The 20,224-nt window shown below is 45.0% G+C and overlaps 1 protein-coding gene across 4 annotated transcripts in view; it reads left to right on the plus strand.

Moving 5' to 3' along the window:
- LOC107571558 (girdin) overlaps positions 1 to 20,224 on the plus strand; it is a 53,120-nt gene that overhangs the window by 14,957 nt on the left and 17,939 nt on the right. For all 4 annotated transcript variants that reach the window (XM_016257882.1, XM_016257879.1, XM_016257881.1 and 1 more), the window contains exons 6-24: positions 67 to 150; positions 259 to 399; positions 2,930 to 3,090; positions 4,124 to 4,205; positions 4,738 to 4,896; positions 4,969 to 5,115; positions 5,267 to 5,414; positions 5,576 to 5,709; positions 6,249 to 6,386; positions 9,407 to 10,477; positions 10,561 to 10,688; positions 10,797 to 10,935; positions 11,015 to 11,185; positions 11,259 to 11,420; positions 15,118 to 15,395; positions 15,484 to 15,627; positions 15,700 to 15,886; positions 16,650 to 16,795; positions 16,924 to 17,016. In XM_016257882.1, the coding sequence (XP_016113368.1) occupies positions 67 to 150; positions 259 to 399; positions 2,930 to 3,090; positions 4,124 to 4,205; positions 4,738 to 4,896; positions 4,969 to 5,115; positions 5,267 to 5,414; positions 5,576 to 5,709; positions 6,249 to 6,386; positions 9,407 to 10,477; positions 10,561 to 10,688; positions 10,797 to 10,935; positions 11,015 to 11,185; positions 11,259 to 11,420; positions 15,118 to 15,395; positions 15,484 to 15,627; positions 15,700 to 15,886; positions 16,650 to 16,795; positions 16,924 to 17,016 (3,713 nt within the window). The remainder of the gene's footprint in view (positions 1 to 66; positions 151 to 258; positions 400 to 2,929; positions 3,091 to 4,123; positions 4,206 to 4,737; positions 4,897 to 4,968; positions 5,116 to 5,266; positions 5,415 to 5,575; positions 5,710 to 6,248; positions 6,387 to 9,406; positions 10,478 to 10,560; positions 10,689 to 10,796; positions 10,936 to 11,014; positions 11,186 to 11,258; positions 11,421 to 15,117; positions 15,396 to 15,483; positions 15,628 to 15,699; positions 15,887 to 16,649; positions 16,796 to 16,923; positions 17,017 to 20,224) is intronic.

A 20,224-nucleotide genomic window follows, 5' to 3' on the forward strand; every position in this document is an offset into this window, starting at 1 on the left:
CACACACACGGGTCACATGATCAGTGTTCACGACTCACTGCTCATCACACTCTCTGTGTGTCTCAGTGTAACAGGAAGGAGGACTACATCGACCGGATCCAGACGCTGGACTTTGACACGCGGGCAGCCATCGCCGCTCACATTCAGGAGGTGTGTGTCACATGACGTCACGAGCCGAGCTCACTGCGCAGCTGACCTCTGACCCTCTGTGTGTGTGTGTGTGTGTGTGTGTGTGTGTGTGTGTGTGTGTGTGTGCAGGTGACCCATAACCAAGACAACGTGTTTGACCTTCAGTGTGTGGAGGAGAGTGAGTCCGTCCTGCAAGATAAAGATGCCGTCTTCAGACAGCTGATCTTTAACCTCAAGCGCCTCGTAGACGAGAGAGACCAACACGCTGAGGTAACTCGCGCGCGCACACACTCACTCACTCACTCACTCACTCACTCACTCACTCACTCACTCACTCACTCACTCACTCACACACACTCACTCACTCACTCACTCACACACACACACACGTGTAGTTAATGCATGCCCATGTGACTCGCTCACTGACCACAGGCTTTTATCTAACATATAATATACATACAATATCCATTACTCGATTTTGACCGATTCTCATTCTGATGAACCGATATTGATTCTTATTACGTGGCTCTGTGGAATACTTGATTCTGATTGGTCAGTCGCTACATTCCGAGGTGTGTTATCCCGCGATAATAACGGGTGAAAGCTGATAACACAGACTCATCCGGGTAACTGAAGTCGGCGCTATACGCTTGCTAGGAACTGTTTCTCTGCATGGAAGCTTTGCGTTTGGTTAACTAATAAAATATTGTTGTGTAATAAGTGGTGTGACAGCACTGTAGCTCTTAAATGTCCGTCTAGTTTGAACTTGCCGCTTGTTCGCTTGCTGTGTTCACAGAAGCTTTGCGTTCAAATATTTCCACTCAAATCAATATTTCGTGTCTAATTATGTACTTATGAGGCATGTAGAACCAGTTGTTATCGCAGAATAACCCTCTTCAGGGTCTCACAAGACCCCCCCGCTTCACGTCGATCACTAGGGCTGCACGATTTGGGGAAAAAACATAATTGCGATTTTTCTGGTTAAAATTGCGATTTAAATGCAATTTTTAAAACAAATTAACAAAAAAATAACAATAAAATAATTAGATAAATTAATACGATAATAACAATACTAATTTTATTTTACAGTAAACTATTGTTTTACAGAAAACTGCAGGGTTACCTGTTAACATACAGGCTTATAACTGTACATCACATGATACTGTTATGACAGAAGTATTTGACAGTAGTTTCTTAATTTTTATCCGGACGCATGTAAAATCAAAAACGGAGTCCATGTCTTTAATATGAAATATGAGCCTTTTATACATCAACTGTGGGGAAAGAAAAAAAAGTCCTGTACAATTCTATACACTGAAGAAAAACATGGATTATCATATGTTTACTTCAAATTTCTTCAGAGAGAAGTATTTATGGCCAAACTAGGACTGAGTGCATTGCTGAGTGCTAAACACATGTAATGTTTGTTTCATTCATACTGGACGCCAGAGGGCGCCCTCACGCAGAAACTCCACAAATACCTCACAGCAGTAATAGAACTCAAGACGCTCCAGGAAATCCCTGATATCAGGCTATCGCTGTGACTGAATAAAAAGAAGATAGAAACGTATGAACTGATGAAACATGAAGACAATAAACCTACGACAATATATGGTTTAACGGTGTTCTTCACAGCGTCTCAAGTATTTTCATAATAATAAAGTCAATATATAATGCAATGCTAATCGACAAAGCCTTTATTACAGTATAGAATATATTTCCTGCCTCGTTCTGTGACAAGAAGCCACATCAGATCAGAAAATGAAGTTATTTCAAACTCTCGACTGATGTTTTGGAGTAAAATCATGTTATAATGTTGTCATCAACAGGTTTATAAATGTTTGAGAGGATGTGTGGAGAGTGTGGTTCTTAATCAGATGCACGTTATAAGCGACTCAAACTCATGAGCATGAGCAGCATATATTTTTATTTCATTCAAAATCGCAGCCTTTGTGATTCATGCATCAAGCCAGCTCGTGATTCCGGTTGGATTTCGATTAATCGTGCAGCCCTGATGATCACCCTGTCGGGGGTTATTCTGCGATTACATTATCCCTTACTTAAATCCCAAGAATCAGTCTTTTAGTGCTGTTTTGAGTTGATGCCTGAGCAAAACCTCTCTAAACATTATTTGTAGGGCGCCTGCAAACCAATAATCACAATAATCTTTGTGCTTTGTAATTTTTGTTATGAAATCAAGTCTCAGCCTTCAAATTCTGTACATTTAATGACAAAATTCAAACAATAAATGTGGTTTTGACGCTCTTTAATGTGGCTTGACCGATCGATTTAGTTGAGATTCTTTTTGCTTTGAGAAAAATGTATATACTGTATCTGATATATAACCAAATCAATTGATATTGACTCAAATCAAATCAAGATTGGAAGCAAATTAAATTGAATTTGTGTCAGTGTTACAGGATGATACCTATTTGCACCCGCTTCACAGCGAGCGGGACTCGTGTTTTGATTTCTGCAAATCAGTTTGGTTGAATGTAGAGATGTGATTGATCGTAAGCACAACATCCAGCTAGAAAACATACTATCTACATTTTACTATTTGCAATAGTTGGACCGAGACTATGGAATAACCTTCCTTTATCTGTGATACACACACACACACACACACACTCGCACGCACACACTCACACACACACACACACACACACTTGCACGCATGCACACACACACACTTGCACGCATGCACACACACACACACACACACTCACACACACACACACACACTTGCACGCATGCACACACTCACATGTGTGTGTGTGTGTGTGTGTTGTGGCATCAGATGATGGTGTCTCTGACTCTGGAGAGGGACAGTGGGCTCAGCTCTCTGCACTCCGCTCCGTCACCCGGTGAGTCGAGCATGAGACGCACGGAGAGTGTGCAGCATCTGTCGGTGGAGCTGGCCGATGCTAAAGCCAGGATCAGACGCCTGCGGCAGGAGCTGTGAGTACCTGTCATCAGTTATTCAGCTTCCCCTCTGTGTGGAGACAATAGAGAGCCGTTAGAGGAAGTGCTGGAGAGCAGGGAAGCTGTTTACTGGAATCATCTGAGCACTCGTCTAATGCAGCGTGATTGAGTTCAGACGCTCGTCTGCTCTGCTGAAGCTCTTCATGTGCGGCTAGCAGCTCTATTCCCCTGAACACAGTGTGAAGCACGTCTTTCTGTTTGCTGATGTTCTCTCAGACCAACATTTACTCCAGACTCCTGGAGAGCCGTAACAGTGGCGCTTTATGACTGTACATGACGTGGAACGTTATCTTAAACCCTAACCCTAACGCTGCTTTGACAGGCTGCTAACTCTTTAACTCAAGCCCTGTTGAATCATTTACATTGACAGCATTGAACGACTGTCCGAGGTGAGTCCAGTCGAATCCAGCAGAGTTTCCACCTGCAGTGAATTGAACATATAAAGTGATTTTCATTGTTGGAGACAGTTGAGAACAACACTCTGGCGAGATAGTTGCTCTTCAGTTAAAATCATTTCTGTCATTTATGTAAAAAATGTTGGGCAGGTGAAAAGCCTGTATTTTCTAATGCAGAGATTACAAGAAGGTTAATTCATGTCTCAAGTCATTTGTAAGTGGATGAGAGAGATTTTCTACAAGCATTAAAACACATGGCTTTATGAGAAGAGCTTGCACACAGCGTCCCGTTCAGGCTGGTTCTTACATCTAGAATGAGGCCACGGCTCTTTGCCTGGCTTCTGTTCTTGCTCTTTCACTGCAAAAAACTGTAAAAGAGGACAGTCTATTTTAGTCTGTGTGCCATAAAAGAGTCACACAGCTCCACTTTCTGTTCCCCACTGATCACAGCGCTGGCTCATTCTGTTGCTGTGCAGTTGATCAACCGTGGCCACAGCTCTCCAGTGGTTCATGAGTAGATGTTTTCTGGTGCAGTGTCTTACAGTTTCAGGTGAATGAAGGCCATTATCAGAGGCTGCAGCCCCACTAACGCTGCTGTAACGCTCGTGTTTCAGAGAGGAGAAGACCGAGCATCTGCTGGACTGCAGACAGGAGCTGGAGCACGTGGAGACTGAGGTCAAGAGACTGCAGCAGGAAGTGAGGCGTCTTTCTATCATCCCCAGGACTGCAAAACACTCCGCTTAGCTTCATCTCTGGCATCTGTGTTGCGAGTTCTAGTGTGTAACAAACAGCTTACACACCAGAGCTTCACTTAGACGGTCATCACACGTGTGTTGACAGACGCCGACTATCAAATAGTGATAAATATACCCTCAGCCTCTTAAAGCGATACTTCACCCCTAAATCACTGTTCTGTCATCATTTATGATCATTTTGTGGAATATTTTGAAGAGGCTTTGTGCTGCTTTTTTCCGTACAATGGAAGCGTACAGCATGACACTGCAAGTCACAGCATTTAGTTCACCATTAATTCTGCACCGTACCGTAGATATCTGTGGTTCTTAAAACCAGATGCTGCACAATGTTGTGTTTTTTTCATGAATTCATTGGTTTTTACTGTGACTGATGAGCAGCATCTGAAATGTTGAGCAGTTGTCATACCTATCTCTTCTGAAAGCAGGTTTGTGTGTATATAGAGGTGGTTGTAAAAGGTGGTATTGTGTGTCAGAACCTGCAGCTGCTGTGTGACGCGCGCTCGCTGCGGGCGTACCGAGACGAGCTGGACGCTCTCAGAGAGAAGGCCATCAGGGTGGACAAGCTGGAGAGTGAAGTGACACGCTACAAAGAGAAGCTCCACGACATCGAGTTCTACAGGACCAGAGTGGAGGTGCGTGACCGAGTGTGTTCATCAGGGAGCGCTGGGTCTGCTGGAGCTCACTGATCACATGTGTTCATGTAGGAACTGAGGGAGGACAATCAGGTTCTGCTGGAGACCAAGAGCATGCTGGAGGACCAGCTGGAGTCTTTCAGAGCTCGGTCTGATAAACACCATGAGCTGGAGAAGGAAAACCTGCAGCTTCAAAACAAGATCCATGACCTGGAGATGGTGAGAGAGCACAGAACGATCACATCTATAGTCCATCAATACAGCAGCTCCTTAGTGTCCTCTCTCTGAGCATAAAAAGCCAACATTATAAAACTCAATCATGATAGTGACTGCATGGACTCATTCCCGCCGTACTGTTGCTGTGTTTCAGGAGCGAGACATGGACCGAAAGCGCTTGGAGGAGCTGCTGGAGGAGAACCTGATGCTAGAGATGGCCCAGAAACAGAGCATGGACGAGTCTCTGCATCTGGGCTGGGAACTGGAGCAGCTCTCCAAGACCACTCCCGAGCTCACTGAAGGTACGAGACATGTGTGTGTATGTGGAGCACGTTTCAGGATAGATCCCAGATTATGATGGTTTGCCAAGATGGTGAAGTGACCCAAATACAGGATGTTTTCTAAATGAGAGGCTGGTGTCCGTGGGCTGTGAGCGTGACTCTGTGGGCTGTTGTGAGTGCAGTGCCGCAGAAGTCTCTGGGTCACGAGGTGAACGAGCTGGCGTCCAGTCAGCTGCTGAAGCTGGAGAAGGAGAATCAGATGCTGCTGAAGAGCATGGAGGAGCTGGAGAAACACAACCAGAAACTCAGCCAGCAGGTCAGAGTCCAGACGCTTCTCAGCACAGTCCTCAGGAATAACTCGTCAGATATTTCTGAATGCATAGTGTTAGTTCTTGAGACTTGAATTCATAAGTCATGATGAAAAGTGTCTCTATATTAAAAATAAGAGAGATTACATTCTGACGAAGGATTATGAAACCAAACATCTTTAGAGTAATGTGCGCTGATGAATCCTTCAGTGAGACCAGGAATAGAAGTGAGGAAGTACATTTTGATGTGGCTTCAAATAGTGTAACTAAGCTGTGAATAAATTCTGTTCCTCACACAAAGAAAGGAGAACTGTTTGAAGAGAATGGGCTAAAATGTTGTGTGGTGTTTACGGGAACTGAGCTCTCAGAGCAGGATCATATTCATCAGCGAGTAATCTGAGTTTAAATCTGGTTTGGGTTGAGTTAAGCTGCTTCCGGAGCATTAGCCGCTCATACGAGTTTGATTGCTCATTATGAGCGTGTGTGTGTCCATATGTCAGCTCTGTGAGGATGTGATGAGTGTATGAAGCGCTGTGTGTTTGTGCAGCTGGAGCAGCTGCAGGTGGAGCTGGCTGCAGACAGAGAGAGTCTGCGCAGCACTGAGAGTCTGAGCACAGACCTGCTGAAGGAGAAGGCACGGCTGAAGAAAACCCTGGAGACGCTCCAGCAGAACTCCGACAGACAGGTACACCGCACTCACACACACAACCCTGCATCTCATTCATCTTACACTGCTGAATCATTGGGAATTGACATAATAATTCATTTTATTCTGCCTCGAGCTTTCCATGTCCTCCAGACAAATTTATTTAAATAACTGTCATGTGTCTGATGCCCTAACAGTCAAGTGGGAGAAGTCATAATCTTTTCCTCGTGACAGAATGAAGGTTTAGCATGGTAATGACATGACAAGGTAATGAATTTGGTCTTAGAGGACTAGATCTGCTGAGCAAGTACACTGACATGTGAAACATGCATAAATGCCTACACAAAACATGAGCCCCCAACAATGTCGATCTACCACCAAGAGCTGCTAACCGCAGGTTAGGCTTAGGTGTAACACTAGCCCACTGACTTGCTAGGTGTACCTGGAGCTTATTTAACTGGTCACCTGTGTGCACCTGGACCGGGATACCCTTAGGTTTATTTAACTAATGGCCTAAGTGTGTCTGAGCTGTTTTGTTGAAGGCTCACCCCTTTAGAAACGCTCTGCTGTGTGTCGTTAGGAGATTAGTGCATGCTTACAGCAGCACTGAAGCTAGGCTGCATGAGAGCTCATTGGCTGACAGATTACCAGTAGAGGACCTATTGGTTCATGCTGGCGGATTTACACTAGTTTATTTTTTACTTATCTGATTACTCCATAGTTTCATCACTAAACTTCAAGGCATTAGTGCACTGGAAAATTAAGCCATGTTTACCTTTACTGTTTGTTTGTTTGTTTTTTATTTTATTTAAAAGGGACAATACACATTAATTAACATGAGTAAACAAGTCTACTATGTAAATGTGCCAGATTTAGTCATTCAGGCTAATTTTCATCTGCAGTCCCTGGCAGGGTGATGGTAAGAACCATAATTCACAAATACACAAAGCAGAGACAAACATATTACAAAAACCAGAATACAATATAAAAAAATAAAAAAAAAAGGAAAAAAGAAACACTACTTCAAATTATGAAGACATATTTGATTATCCAATAACCACCCTTTTACCGATTCAGAAAAGGAGCAAGAGATGTAATATTTCTTAATTCTATGGGTATAGTATTCCAAGCATGTACTGCTCTATAAGAAAATACTGATTGCCCAAAAGTAGTACTTCTATATGGTATTATACAGTCCCCTCTAGTAGTGGCTCTAGTAAAAGAATTCAAATTTTTCCTGATAAATTTATTAAGTGGGAGCGGAGCCAAACCATGCAAAATTTTGAACACAAGTAAAATATCTGCAAATTTAATCATATTTCCCCAACTTAAAAACCCATATTTAGTTAAAATTTCACAATGCCAGCTATTCGATCTCGTCTATACATTTGATAACCACACACATTTAACATATCAGCAGGGGAATCTTCATGCAACCATGTTTCTGATAAACATAAAAAATCCAAATTTGATTCATATAAAAGATGGTGTATTTGATCATTTTTGGGAATAACACTTCGAATGTTTAAATGTCCACCTAGTATTCCACTTGGTTTCGATCGACAATCCCAAAGAATACGAGCATGATTTACTGTTCTAAAAAGCTTAAAACAACGATGCTTTATAATTGCCGGATTTATCTTGCGCATTGATTTATTCAGTAATATTGATGTAGTCCTTTGCACATGGTTTGATATAGCCGATGGAACATCGCCTGATGGAACGCCAGCCTGAAATGTAGTCACCGGTGTTAAACCAACGAAAGACTCACCCACTTGACCAACATCCACAGTAGGCGAATCACCGTCAATAGAGAATCTATATCCCAAGGTAATATCCTCCAAAGTCGAACGCTGATACACACTCCCAGCAATTGTAGTTTGATGGTGCCAATCTTGGCCCATCTCGTCCGCACGTGGGCCCGGATTCAGGTGCACATCCCCCGCAAGCAACAGCGTAAAAAGTAGGTATCCAGAAAATTTCCTCTACAATTTTGATGGTTTACACTTTATCACATTATTTTTCGATGTAACAGTTGGAATGATCGCCTTCCCATAATTAAGAATACTGCGATAGGATGCAAATTGTCCAACAGGCAAAGATGTACCGATATATCCAAGGTACGAAGGAAGCACCAAGTGATTTGAACAGGTGATCACATTTTCTGTATACTGAGCTTGATTCATTTCCATACACAGTCGTACCGAATTGACTACAAGTGCCACAACATAGAACATAGTCCATAAAATAATCTTACTTCGAAAAAAGTGGCTATGAACAAAGAAATTTTTAGGAAAATGTTGGCTTGATAGCAGCGAGCCAGCACCTGCCCGACCTCTCACTACTGCCGACGCTAATCTACTGTATTTGGCGCAGTTGTTTTCAGACATACAGGGACAGTGCATGATATTAATCATCTCTATAAATGTGCCAGTTTAGCTAATACAGCTCATTTTCAACATTAGCCCCTGGTCTAATATTAAAAAAATAAATAAAACAAGGCTGCACACTAAGTCGAATAGGCTATAAGGTAACATTTTAACACACTTTAAAACTTTCCTTGTAACAGTTTTCTACAGAAAAAAAACAACAGTTTTGAGTACCTTCAGGCATGCTGCTGATGATACATGTCAAGTTTCGTAGTGATAATTAATGTGTCCATAAAATACAGTGTTTTATGACAAAATGCACAGAGGCCTAGATGGATAAATTAGGTATCGATCAACTCGACATGCTACTGAATCCAACAAGACAAAGATTAGAACCCTGCTTGAGTACCTTCAGGTCATCGCTGACACGCACCAGGTTTGGTCTAAATGCACATAAGATATAGCCCCACGTCCACATCCATTCACAAGTTATTCAAGAACAGTTTGACAAATCAACTTGAACTCCATAACTACAAGATGAACATGATCTAATTGTTTTTACCTGAGAATCAGTTGAATGGTCTAGGATTTCAGAAATCTTTTTTGGTTTTTGTGATGGCTTTAAACGGTCCTGTGCACGTTGTTCAACGATCTCTCTTACCTGGCACACTGTGTCTGGTTGTGACGCAGGTCAAGGGTCTGGAACAGGAGAACGATCATCTGAACCAGACCATCACCTCTCTCAGACAGCGCTCTCAGGTCAGTGCTGAGGCCCGCGTCAAAGACATCGAGAAAGAAAACCGCGTGCTGCACGAGTCCATCAAAGAGACCAGCAGCAAGCTCAACAAGGTGGAGTTTGAGCGCAAACAGCTTCGCAAAGACCTGGAGCACTACAGAGAGAAAGGAGAAAGAGCCGAGGAGCTGGAGATGGAGGTCCATCGACTGGAGCGAGAGAAGGAGAGTCTGCAGAAGCGTCTCGCTGCTCTCGCCATCACCTGCGGGAAGGTGGAGGTGCTGGAGAAGGAGAATGCTGAGCTGGAAGCGGAGAGCAGGAAGCTGAAGAAAGCAGCAGACGGTCTGAGGAATGTTTCCTATCAGCTGGAGGTCCTGGAGAAGGAGAACGCTCAGCTGGACGAAGAAAACCTGGAGCTCCGGCGCATGGTGGAGTCTTTACGGTCCTGCGGAGCCAAGGCTGCCCAGCTGGAGCTGGAGAACAAAGAGCTGGAGAACGAGAGAACCCAACTCAAAAAGAGTCTCGAGCTGCTGAAGGCTTCGTCCAAAAAAAACGAGCGTCTGGAAGTCAGTTACCAAAGCCTCGACGCAGAGAACCAGAGGCTCCAGAAAGCCCTGGAGTCTGGCAGCCGCAAGATTCAGCAGCTGGAGGGAGAGCTGCAGGACACGGAGGTGGAGAACCAGAGCCTGCAGCAGAGTCTGGAGGAGCTGAAGATCTCCAGCAAAGGCCTGGAGCAGCTGGCGCAGGAGAACACAGCCCTGGAGCAGGAGAACAGTCAGCTGGAGAAGGACAAGAAGCAGCTGGAGAAGGAGAACAAACGGCTGCGACAGCAGGCTGAAATCAAAGACTCCAGACTCGATGAAGACAACCTGCGCATCTCTCATCTCGAGAAGGAGAACCGCACGCTGGGCAAGGAGGTCGCCGCTCTCAAAGACATGTGTGGTCGCGTGAAAGACTTGGAGAAGGACAATAAGGAACTGGTCAAACAAGCAACCATAGACAAGAAGACCCTGGTCACTCTGAGAGAGGTAACCAAGCAAACACGGTTAGCTGGTGCATGCTTGACTGTGGACTGCTTGCATGACTCTTACTGTGATGTTTCCTGATGCAGGAGCTTGTCAATGAAAAATTAAAGACCCAGCAGATTAACAATGACCTGGAGAAGCTGACCCATGAGCTTGAGAAGATCGGCCTCAATAAAGAGGGGCTTCTGGGTGGTGAAGAGAGCTCTGATGACAGGTAATTCACACATGGAATGATCACTTTAGGGCTAGGACTGCAATGAATTTACATGAATACTGGAGTCACGATTGTCACCTGTATAACGCTGTGTTTCTTGTTTGTCAGGTTTAAGCTTCTAGAGTGTAAACTGGAGTCCACTCTGAAGTCCTCTCTGGAGATCAAAGCGGAGAAGATCGCTGCTCTAGAAGCCCGACTGCAGGAGTCCTCCAACCTCAACCAGCAGCTACGACAGGAGCTCAAAACGGTTGGGCGTCAGGCTTTGTTTGGCTGGTTGGCAGTGACTTCAGATTGTGTTCATTAAGCCTTGTTTTGTCCACCCACAGGTGAAGAAGAACTACGAGGCCCTGCGCCAGCGTCAGGAGGAGGAGTGTTCGGCTCAGAGCTCGCCTGCTCGAGGACGGGAGGACACACAGAGCAAGTGGGAGAAGCAGAGTCAGGAGGCCACGCGAGAGCTTCTGAAGGTCAAAGACCGACTCATAGAGGTGGAGAGAAACGTGAGTACCAGCTCAGCGCTATCAGAATGTCTTTACGTTAGCACAGCAGCTGATGTTGCTGATGTTTGTCCAGAACGCCACTCTCCACGCAGAGAAGCAGGCTCTCCGGACGCAGCTGAAGCAGCTGGAGTCTCAGAGCGGGAATCTCCAGGCGCAGATATTAGCTCTTCAGAGACAGGCCGCGTCTCAACAGGAGAACAACACCACACTACAAACACAGAACGCCAAACTACAGGTCAGAGTCGCTCTCCTCACACAGATTTATCTTGCGCATTGATTTATTCAGTAATATTGATGTAGTCCTTTGCACATGGTTTGATATAGCCGATGGAACATCGCCTGATGGAACGCCAGCCTGAAATGTAGTCACCGGTGTTAAACCAACGAAAGACTCACCCACTTGACCAACATCCACAGTAGGCGAATCACCGTCAATAGAGAATCTATATCCCAAGGTAATATCCTCCAAAGTCGAACGCTGATACACACTCCCAGCAATTGTAGTTTGATGGTGCCAATCTTGGCCCATCTCGTCCGCACGTGGGCCCGGATTCAGGTGCACATCCCCCGCAAGCAACAGCGTAAAAAGTAGGTATCCAGAAAATTTCCTCTACAATTTTGATGGTTTACACTTTATCACATTATTTTTCGATGTAACAGTTGGAATGATCGCCTTCCCATAATTAAGAATACTGCGATAGGATGCAAATTGTCCAACAGGCAAAGATGTACCGATATATCCAAGGTACGAAGGAAGCACCAAGTGATTTGAACAGGTGATCACATTTTCTGTATACTGAGCTTGATTCATTTCCATACACAGTCGTACCGAATTGACTACAAGTGCCACAACATAGAACATAGTCCATAAAATAATCTTACTTCGAAAAAAGTGGCTATGAACAAAGAAATTTTTAGGAAAATGTTGGCTTGATAGCAGCGAGCCAGCACCTGCCCGACCTCTCACTACTGCCGACGCTAATCTACTGTATTTGGCGCAGTTGTTTTCAGACATACAGGGACAGTGCATGATATTAATCATCTCTATAAATGTGCCAGTTTAGCTAATACAGCTCATTTTCAACATTAGCCCCTGGTCTAATATTAAAAAAATAAATAAAACAAGGCTGCACACTAAGTCGAATAGGCTATAAGGTAACATTTTAACACACTTTAAAACTTTCCTTGTAACAGTTTTCTACAGAAAAAAAACAACAGTTTTGAGTACCTTCAGGCATGCTGCTGATGATACATGTCAAGTTTCGTAGTGATAATTAATGTGTCCATAAAATACAGTGTTTTATGACAAAATGCACAGAGGCCTAGATGGATAAATTAGGTATCGATCAACTCGACATGCTACTGAATCCAACAAGACAAAGATTAGAACCCTGCTTGAGTACCTTCAGGTCATGGCTGACACGCACCAGGTTTGGTCTAAATGCACATAAGATATAGCCCCACGTCCACATCCATTCACAAGTTATTCAAGAACAGTTTGACAAATCAACTTGAACTCCATAACTACAAGATGAACATGATCTAATTGTTTTTACCTGAGAATCAGTTGAATGGTCTAGGATTTCAGAAATCTTTTTTGGTTTTTGTGATGGCTTTAAACGGTCCTGTGCACGTTGTTCAACGATCTCTCTTACCTGGCACACTGTGTCTGGTTGTGACGCAGGTCAATGGTCTGGAACAGGAGAACGATCATCTGAACCAGACCATCACCTCTCTCAGACAGCGCTCTCAGGTCAGTGCTGAGGCCCGCGTCAAAGACATCGAGAAAGAAAACCGCGTGCTGCACGAGTCCATCAAAGAGACCAGCAGCAAGCTCAACAAGGTGGAGTTTGAGCGCAAACAGCTTCGCAAAGACCTAGTGCACTACAAAGAGAAAGGAGAAAGAGCCGAGGAGCTGGAGATGGAGGTCCATCGACTGGAGCGAGAGAAGGAGAGTCTGCAGAAGCGTCTTGCTGCTCTCACCATCACCTGCGGGAAGGTGGAGGTGCTGGAGAAGGAGAATGCCGAGCTGGAAGCAGAGAGCAGGAAGCTGAAGAAAGCAGCGGACGGTCTGAGGAATGTTTCCTATCAGCTGGAGGTCCTGGAGAAGGAGAACGCTCAGCTGGACGAAGAAAACCTGGAGCTCCGGCGCATGGTGGAGTCTTTACGGTCCTGCGGAGCCAAGGCTGCCCAGCTGGAGCTGGAGAACAAAGAGCTGGAGAACGAGAGAACCCAACTCAAAAAGAGTCTCGAGCTGCTGAAGGCTTCGTCCAAAAAAAACGAGCGTCTGGAAGTCAGTTACCAAAGCCTCGACGCAGAGAACCAGCGGCTCCAGAAAGCCCTGGAGACCGGCAGCCGCAAGATTCAGCAGCTGGAGGGCGAGCTGCAGGACACTGAGGTGGAGAACCAGAGCCTGCAGCAGAGTCTGGAGGAGCTGAAGATCTCCAGCAAAGGCCTGGAGCAGCTGGCGCAGGAGAACACAGCCCTGGAGCAGGAGAACAGTCAGCTGGAGAAGGACAAGAAGCAGCTGGAGAAGGAGAATAAACGGCTGCGACAGCAGGCTGAAATCAAAGACTCCAGACTCGATGAAGACAACCTGCGCATCTCTTATCTCGAGAAGGAGAACCGCACGCTGGGCAAGGAGGTCGCCACTCTCAAAGACACTTGTGGTCATGTGAAAGACTTGGAGAAGGAAAATAAGGAACTGGTCAAACAAGCAACCATAGACAAGAAGACCCTGGTCACTCTGAGAGAGGTAACCAAGCAAACACGGTTAGCATGCTTGACTGTGGACTGCTTGCATGACACTTACTGTGATGTTCCCTGATGCAGGAGCTTGTCAATGAAAAATTAAAGACCCAGCAGATTAACAATGACCTGGAGAAGCTGACCCATGAGCTTGAGAAGATCGGCCTCAATAAAGAGGGGCTTCTGGGTGGTGAAGAGAGCTCTGATGACAGGTAATTCACACATGGAATGATCACTTTAGGGCTAGGACTGCAATGAATTTACATGAATACTGGAGTCACGATTGTCACCTGTATAACGCTGTGTTTCTTGTTTGTCAGGTTTAAGCTTCTAGAGTGTAAACTGGAGTCCACTCTGAAGTCCTCTCTGGAGATCAAAGCGGAGAAGATCGCTGCTCTAGAAGCCCGACTGCAGGAGTCCTCCAACCTCAACCAGCAGCTACGACAGGAGCTCAAAACGGTTGGGCGTCAGGCTTTGTTTGGCTGGTTGGCAGTGACTTCAGATTGTGTTCATTAAGCCTTGTTTTGTCCACCCACAGGTGAAGAAGAACTACGAGGCCCTGCGCCAGCGTCAGGAGGAGGAGTGTTCGGCTCAGAGCTCGCCTGCTCGAGGACGGGAGGACACACAGAGCAAGTGGGAGAAGCAGAGTCAGGAGGCCACGCGAGAGCTTCTGAAGGTCAAAGACCGACTCATAGAGGTGGAGAGAAACGTGAGTACCAGCTCAGCGGTATCAGAATGTCTTTATGTAAGCACAGCAGCTGATATTGCTGATGTTTGTCCAGAACGCCACTCTCCACGCAGAGAAGCAGGCTCTCCGGACGCAGCTGAAGCAGCTGGAGTCTCAGAGCGGGAATCTCCAGGCGCAGATATTAGCTCTTCAGAGACAGGCCGCGTCTCAACAGGAGAACAACACCACACTACAAACACAGAACGCCAAACTACAGGTCAGAGTCGCTCTGCTCACACAGGTATCCAGTCAAACGCTGTCCTATTTCTGAGAGAAAGGGTGTGATAGATGTTTCTCCTCATGAATGTAACAGGAGTTTGGTCGTGAAAGCTTTTCAGGCCCCTGAGAGAGAGCACAAAATGATCTTAAACTGATGTTATTCCTCTGCTGACGTCTGCCGTGTGCTCGTTTACCATGAGTGCACTTTGAGATAAACAAGTTTATGATGTGCTGGCAGGTAGAGAACTCAACACTGAACTCTCGGAGCACCGCTCTCATGTCCCAGAATGCTCAGCTGCAGACGCAGCAGTCCGGCACAGAGAGCGAGAGGGACGTGGCCATACGAGAGAAGGAGGAACTGCGCACGGTCTACGATCTGCTGCTGCACGACCACGAGAAGCTGTCTGCGGTGCACGAGAGACAAGCGTCGGAGTACGAGGATCTGATCGGCAAACACGGAGAGCTGAAGAGCGGCCACAAGAGCCTGGAGCTACAGCACCGCAGCCTGGAGAACAGGTGCAGACAGCACGACCCTCACCATTCATTCAGCAATCACATTTACATTCTTAAACAGTGGAGGACGTGTGTGTGTGTGTGTGTGCAGGTACAATCAGCTGCTGAAGCAGAAGACCGAGCTGGAGCAGCTGGAGAGAGATCTCACAGCAGAGCGAGAGAAGATGATCTCTGACAGCAAGAGTCATCAGGACACAGCTACACAGTACCAGAGGCTCAGAGAGGAGCACCACACGTGAGTGTCAGGATGAGCGAGCGTCTGTCTTGACTGAGGCCCATCTCTCATGAGCGTCTCTCCTGTGTGCAGGCTGAGCTCCACACACCAGCAGCTCCTGAAGGACAATGAGCTTCTGCAGACAGATCATAAGACTCTTAAGAGTCAGCTGAACATGGCCCGGCTGGAGCAGACGCGTCTGGAGGCCGAGTTCTCCAAACTCAAAGAACAGTACCAGCAGCTGGACATAACCTCCACCAAACTCACCAACCAGTGCGAGGTACACGCTACAGCATCTCACACAGCACCAATTCACTCCTCAACTGTAGTTTGTCCAGCGGGGGACACCGATAACGTCTGCAGAGATTGAAACTTGAGCTTCAGAATTTCTTTTTGTTTTTTTTATAAAAAATGATAATAATCAGAATCAGACTTAATTTATTCAATGCCCAACAGCCGTCACCCTCAGCAGGACAGTAGGGTGTATCTTTGTGAGAACACTTTACATGTTCACACGAGACCCAAATACACCGCACTATCCACATAAAAATTATACATGTGCTTTATTGCATATATCTAGCAACTACAGCATCTCACACAGCACCAATTCAGTCCTCAACTGTAGTTTGTCCAGCGGGGGACACCGATAACGTCTGCAGAGATTGAAACTTGAGCTTCATAATTTCTTTTTGTTTTTTTTATAAAAAATGATAATAATCAGAATCAGACTTGATTTATTCAATGCCCAACAGCCGTCACCCTCAGCAGGACAGTAGGGTGTATCTTTGTGAGAACACTTTACATGTTCACACGAGACCCAAATACACCGCACTATCCACATAAAAATTATACATGTGCTTTATTGCATATATCTAGCAGTAGTCGTCTTTCGTTTCACATTGTTTTTGCATGTTATTATGTGCTCTATTGTGTATGGCTCTACAACTCCCGATCTCACGTCAACATGTGAAGTTCTCATGTGCACATGTAAACTGGCGAGGTGAGTGGAGGGTAACTGTGTTTGTGTGAAATGTGTTCTGCAGTTGTTAAGTCAGCTGAAGGGGAACCTAGAGGAAGAGAACCGGCATTTGCTGGATCAGATCCAGACCCTCATGCTGCAGAACCGGACCCTGCTGGAGCAGACCATGGAGAGCAAAGACCTGTTCCACGTCGAGCAGAGACAATACATGTGTGACATCACCATATTTCTAATTCACACCTCTTATTTTACCCTCATTCTTGTTCATCTTCTCAAGCTATTTTCCTGTAATGAATGATGCACTACCATACTTCTCACTGTCTCTCTCACACACACAGTGACAAGCTCAATGAACTGAGGAGACAGAAAGAGAAACTCGAGGAGAAGATTATGGATCAGTATAAATTTTATGACCCATCACCTCCACGAAGGTAAGCACATCATCTCACGCAGATCACTGGTTGTGTTTGTAACACGGGTATGACAGCACAATGCACTGGAGAAATGCTTTCTGGGGTGAGAATGTATAAGACTAAAGCTCTGTCCAATGTCCGCCACTTGTTCGCTCATTCACTGTTCCCATTTGAGTGAATGAAGCCTGTTATTGTGCAGCATACACCAGTGTGATCCAGAGACAGGATAGCACAGAGCGGATCATTTGCACAAATCAACCGGTCTGCCCTTCAGAGCACAAACCGCATCCAAACTGTCTGAATTCTCCACAGAATGCTGTATGTAACAGTGATATATGGAGTTGGAGCCTTCACATTATAAACAGCATTGACAAAAAGAAGAGATAACCGCACACTTGTTTGCTGGAACCTATAAACATTTAGTTTGGTTTATATTTTGGGTAATTTGCCAGAGCCTGGGTTATGTATGTTCTCTTTAGGTCAACTCTCATGACATCTGTCTGTGGAGAGACCCCTTGAGTGGTCTGCAGCCAAAACCCCGGCTTCATCAAAGGACTGGGCTGACCAGCTTGCTGGAGGGGGAAGCATGGAGCTGAAGAAGCTAGCTCACGTCTTACCAGACGATGACTTGCTCTCTATTGCAGCTCCGGCCGATCCCCCTGATAAGGATGAAAGCAAGATACGCAGGCTGATTTCTTCCTTAACACAACACTAGACATCAAGCAGCGCTAAGACTAGACAATAAATGGCCGGGAGCTCTAGTTCAGGCTAATTACTCAAGGCTACAAGTGAAGTTTCTGCACTTCACTATACTTATAACATGCCAGACCTTCCTGGCTTTCCTGAACCGAATGAGGAATCTAAACTTTAGGCATTAAAGTGAACTTGGAAAGGGCTCATTTACCCTGACACTTGTCAGTAGTCTTTTCAATTCTGGGAAATGAAGACTACGCCCTGACAGAGATGCAGAAGGGCTGACTTAGATTTGCTTGGCTCATTAGACATCTAGCAATGTCCACTGTTCTTCTCGCTGAGGGAAAGAAACACCACTAGATCTGGATGCTTTGGGATATCTGTGCTCAGTGCTCTGCCATATGGTTCCTTCACTCTGAACATCAGATAGAGTCAGACAGCGTTGCTCCTTGCTCTGCTGCAGAGGTGATGCAGCTGTTATATGTCAGTCCATGGCATCTCACTTAGATCTGCTCTCTCAGGAGAACATATTGCACTCATGCCCTCACAGTTATAACTACTGGGTGTGGCCCTTAAAAGGTTCAGTCTAAGTGTTATTGCATTTCTCTAGAGTGTGAGTAATATTATTCAGATTACTAAAGTGGTTTCCGCTAGGTCCTTGAATAACTTTGGAAGTGGAATGTACAAGGATTTCAAATGTTGTGTATTTTGTGGGATTACTGCCCTCATATGTGACCCCATGACATCACAGGTGGTTCTTCATAACCCATTCATATTTAACCATTTAACTGATGCTTTTAAAGCAACTTGCAATTAGACTTGTGCCGGTATTCGGTAATGCGGTATATCACGGTAATGAATATGCACGATATTGTTATCGTGGGCACTTCTAAATACCGTGAATAATTATATATTACAAATTATTCAGAATTTTGAATGCATTTTAAGAATACTTTTCCCATCAACTGGTCAAAATGCACAACAGCGCTGTATGCTGCGTGAGAGACGCGCGCGCACTCTGATGTAAACAAGCACGGACGAGAAGCACATGGCGGAGCGCGCGAGAGACGCTCTGGAGGAATAATAAATGCAGCCGTTACCCCAGAAACCCTGTAAACACAGCAGCTGCACTACTTTCTGTTTCTGAATCGTGTTTAAATGATTTAAACAGCCGTTCAGATTTGTGTATTTGCTCTGATGTTCATCACAGCGCCAAATACTGACATATTTAGACTTAATAGGCTATTTATTTTCAAACTTTTTTTACATTTTAATCTGGACTACAACATGCTCTAGATATTGTCTGAAAGTGTTTTGATTCTTTATTGCTCGGTCACACTTTACATTAGGGCTTCATTAGTTAACATTAACGGCCAATGAAACATTCTTCTGAACATTCATTAATCTTAGGTAATTACAATATTTAATAACAGGTTGTTAAAATCGAGAGCTGCAGCGGTGTTATTTAATGAGCTAACATGAACTAAGACTTGTATTTTTTAAACAAAGATTAATAGCATTAGCAATTAACTGCAACATGAAAATTTGATGCCGGCATATCCCTACTGGCAACTTGCATTGCATTCAATCGTTCTCAGTTCATGGATTCCGTCAGAATTCAATTCAGCCGGTGACCTTGACATTGTTAGCACCGTGCTCTACTGTTTGGGCTACACTACAGGAATGCTAACCAGCTAGCAACCAGCTAGCTCCAGGGTACTTTCAAATGTTTAACATGCAGACTGGGCAATTACTGCCCTTAGTACTCAACTCTTTAATTTTGAAATGCTTTGAGAGGCAGGAAATGCAAACTGATAATATTTGCTGATGACATTGTAGTGGTAGACCTAATCATGAATATTGATGACCTAGAGGAGATGGAGAATCTGGCAGGGGAATGAAAAACACTTTTCTCTGCGTGTTAGCAAAATTAGTAACCTGATAGTGGAAGACTAGAGAGAAGGTACAATATCAAAATGTGTCTACCTGACCCCGATCAGTTTCTCACAGATAAATGCATGCTAAGCACAGGCCTTCAATAGGGTAACTGAGAATTGCACTCCCTGTAATATTTTCTGAGTTGTACTTTTAAATCACTAGTCTGCCTCACTAATCAATCTACGCTGTTTCCCAAAGGCATCATAAGCCAAAGTGCCTGGTAAAGACTGCTGGTGCCTATGGTTTTTACAGTCTACTTGGGCTCACAGCACTTTTGGGAAACAGCCCAGTCTGCTGCAGAACAGTCCTGGCACATCCTTTTACACAGTGTGGCTCAGTACATTTACCATCCCAAATACAGTCTACTTGGGCTCACAGCACTTTTGGGAAACACAGCCCAGTCTGCTGCAGAACAGTCCTGGCACATCCTTTTACACAGTGTGGCTCAGTACATTTACCATCCCAAATGTCAAAAGTTCAGGATGGTCTCGAGCAGCATCACTGCCTGGAAACGCACCTCTTAGGTCTGTAATGGCCTTCAGAGAGTGATGCTTTCATCTAAACTCATATACCCTCCCTGCGGCACATGGACTCC

Source organism: Sinocyclocheilus grahami, unplaced genomic scaffold, assembly GCF_001515645.1.
Source record: "Sinocyclocheilus grahami isolate Dianchi unplaced genomic scaffold, SAMN03320097.WGS_v1.1 scaffold1613.1, whole genome shotgun sequence".
In the NCBI taxonomy this organism is placed as follows: domain Eukaryota; kingdom Metazoa; phylum Chordata; class Actinopteri; order Cypriniformes; family Cyprinidae; genus Sinocyclocheilus; species Sinocyclocheilus grahami.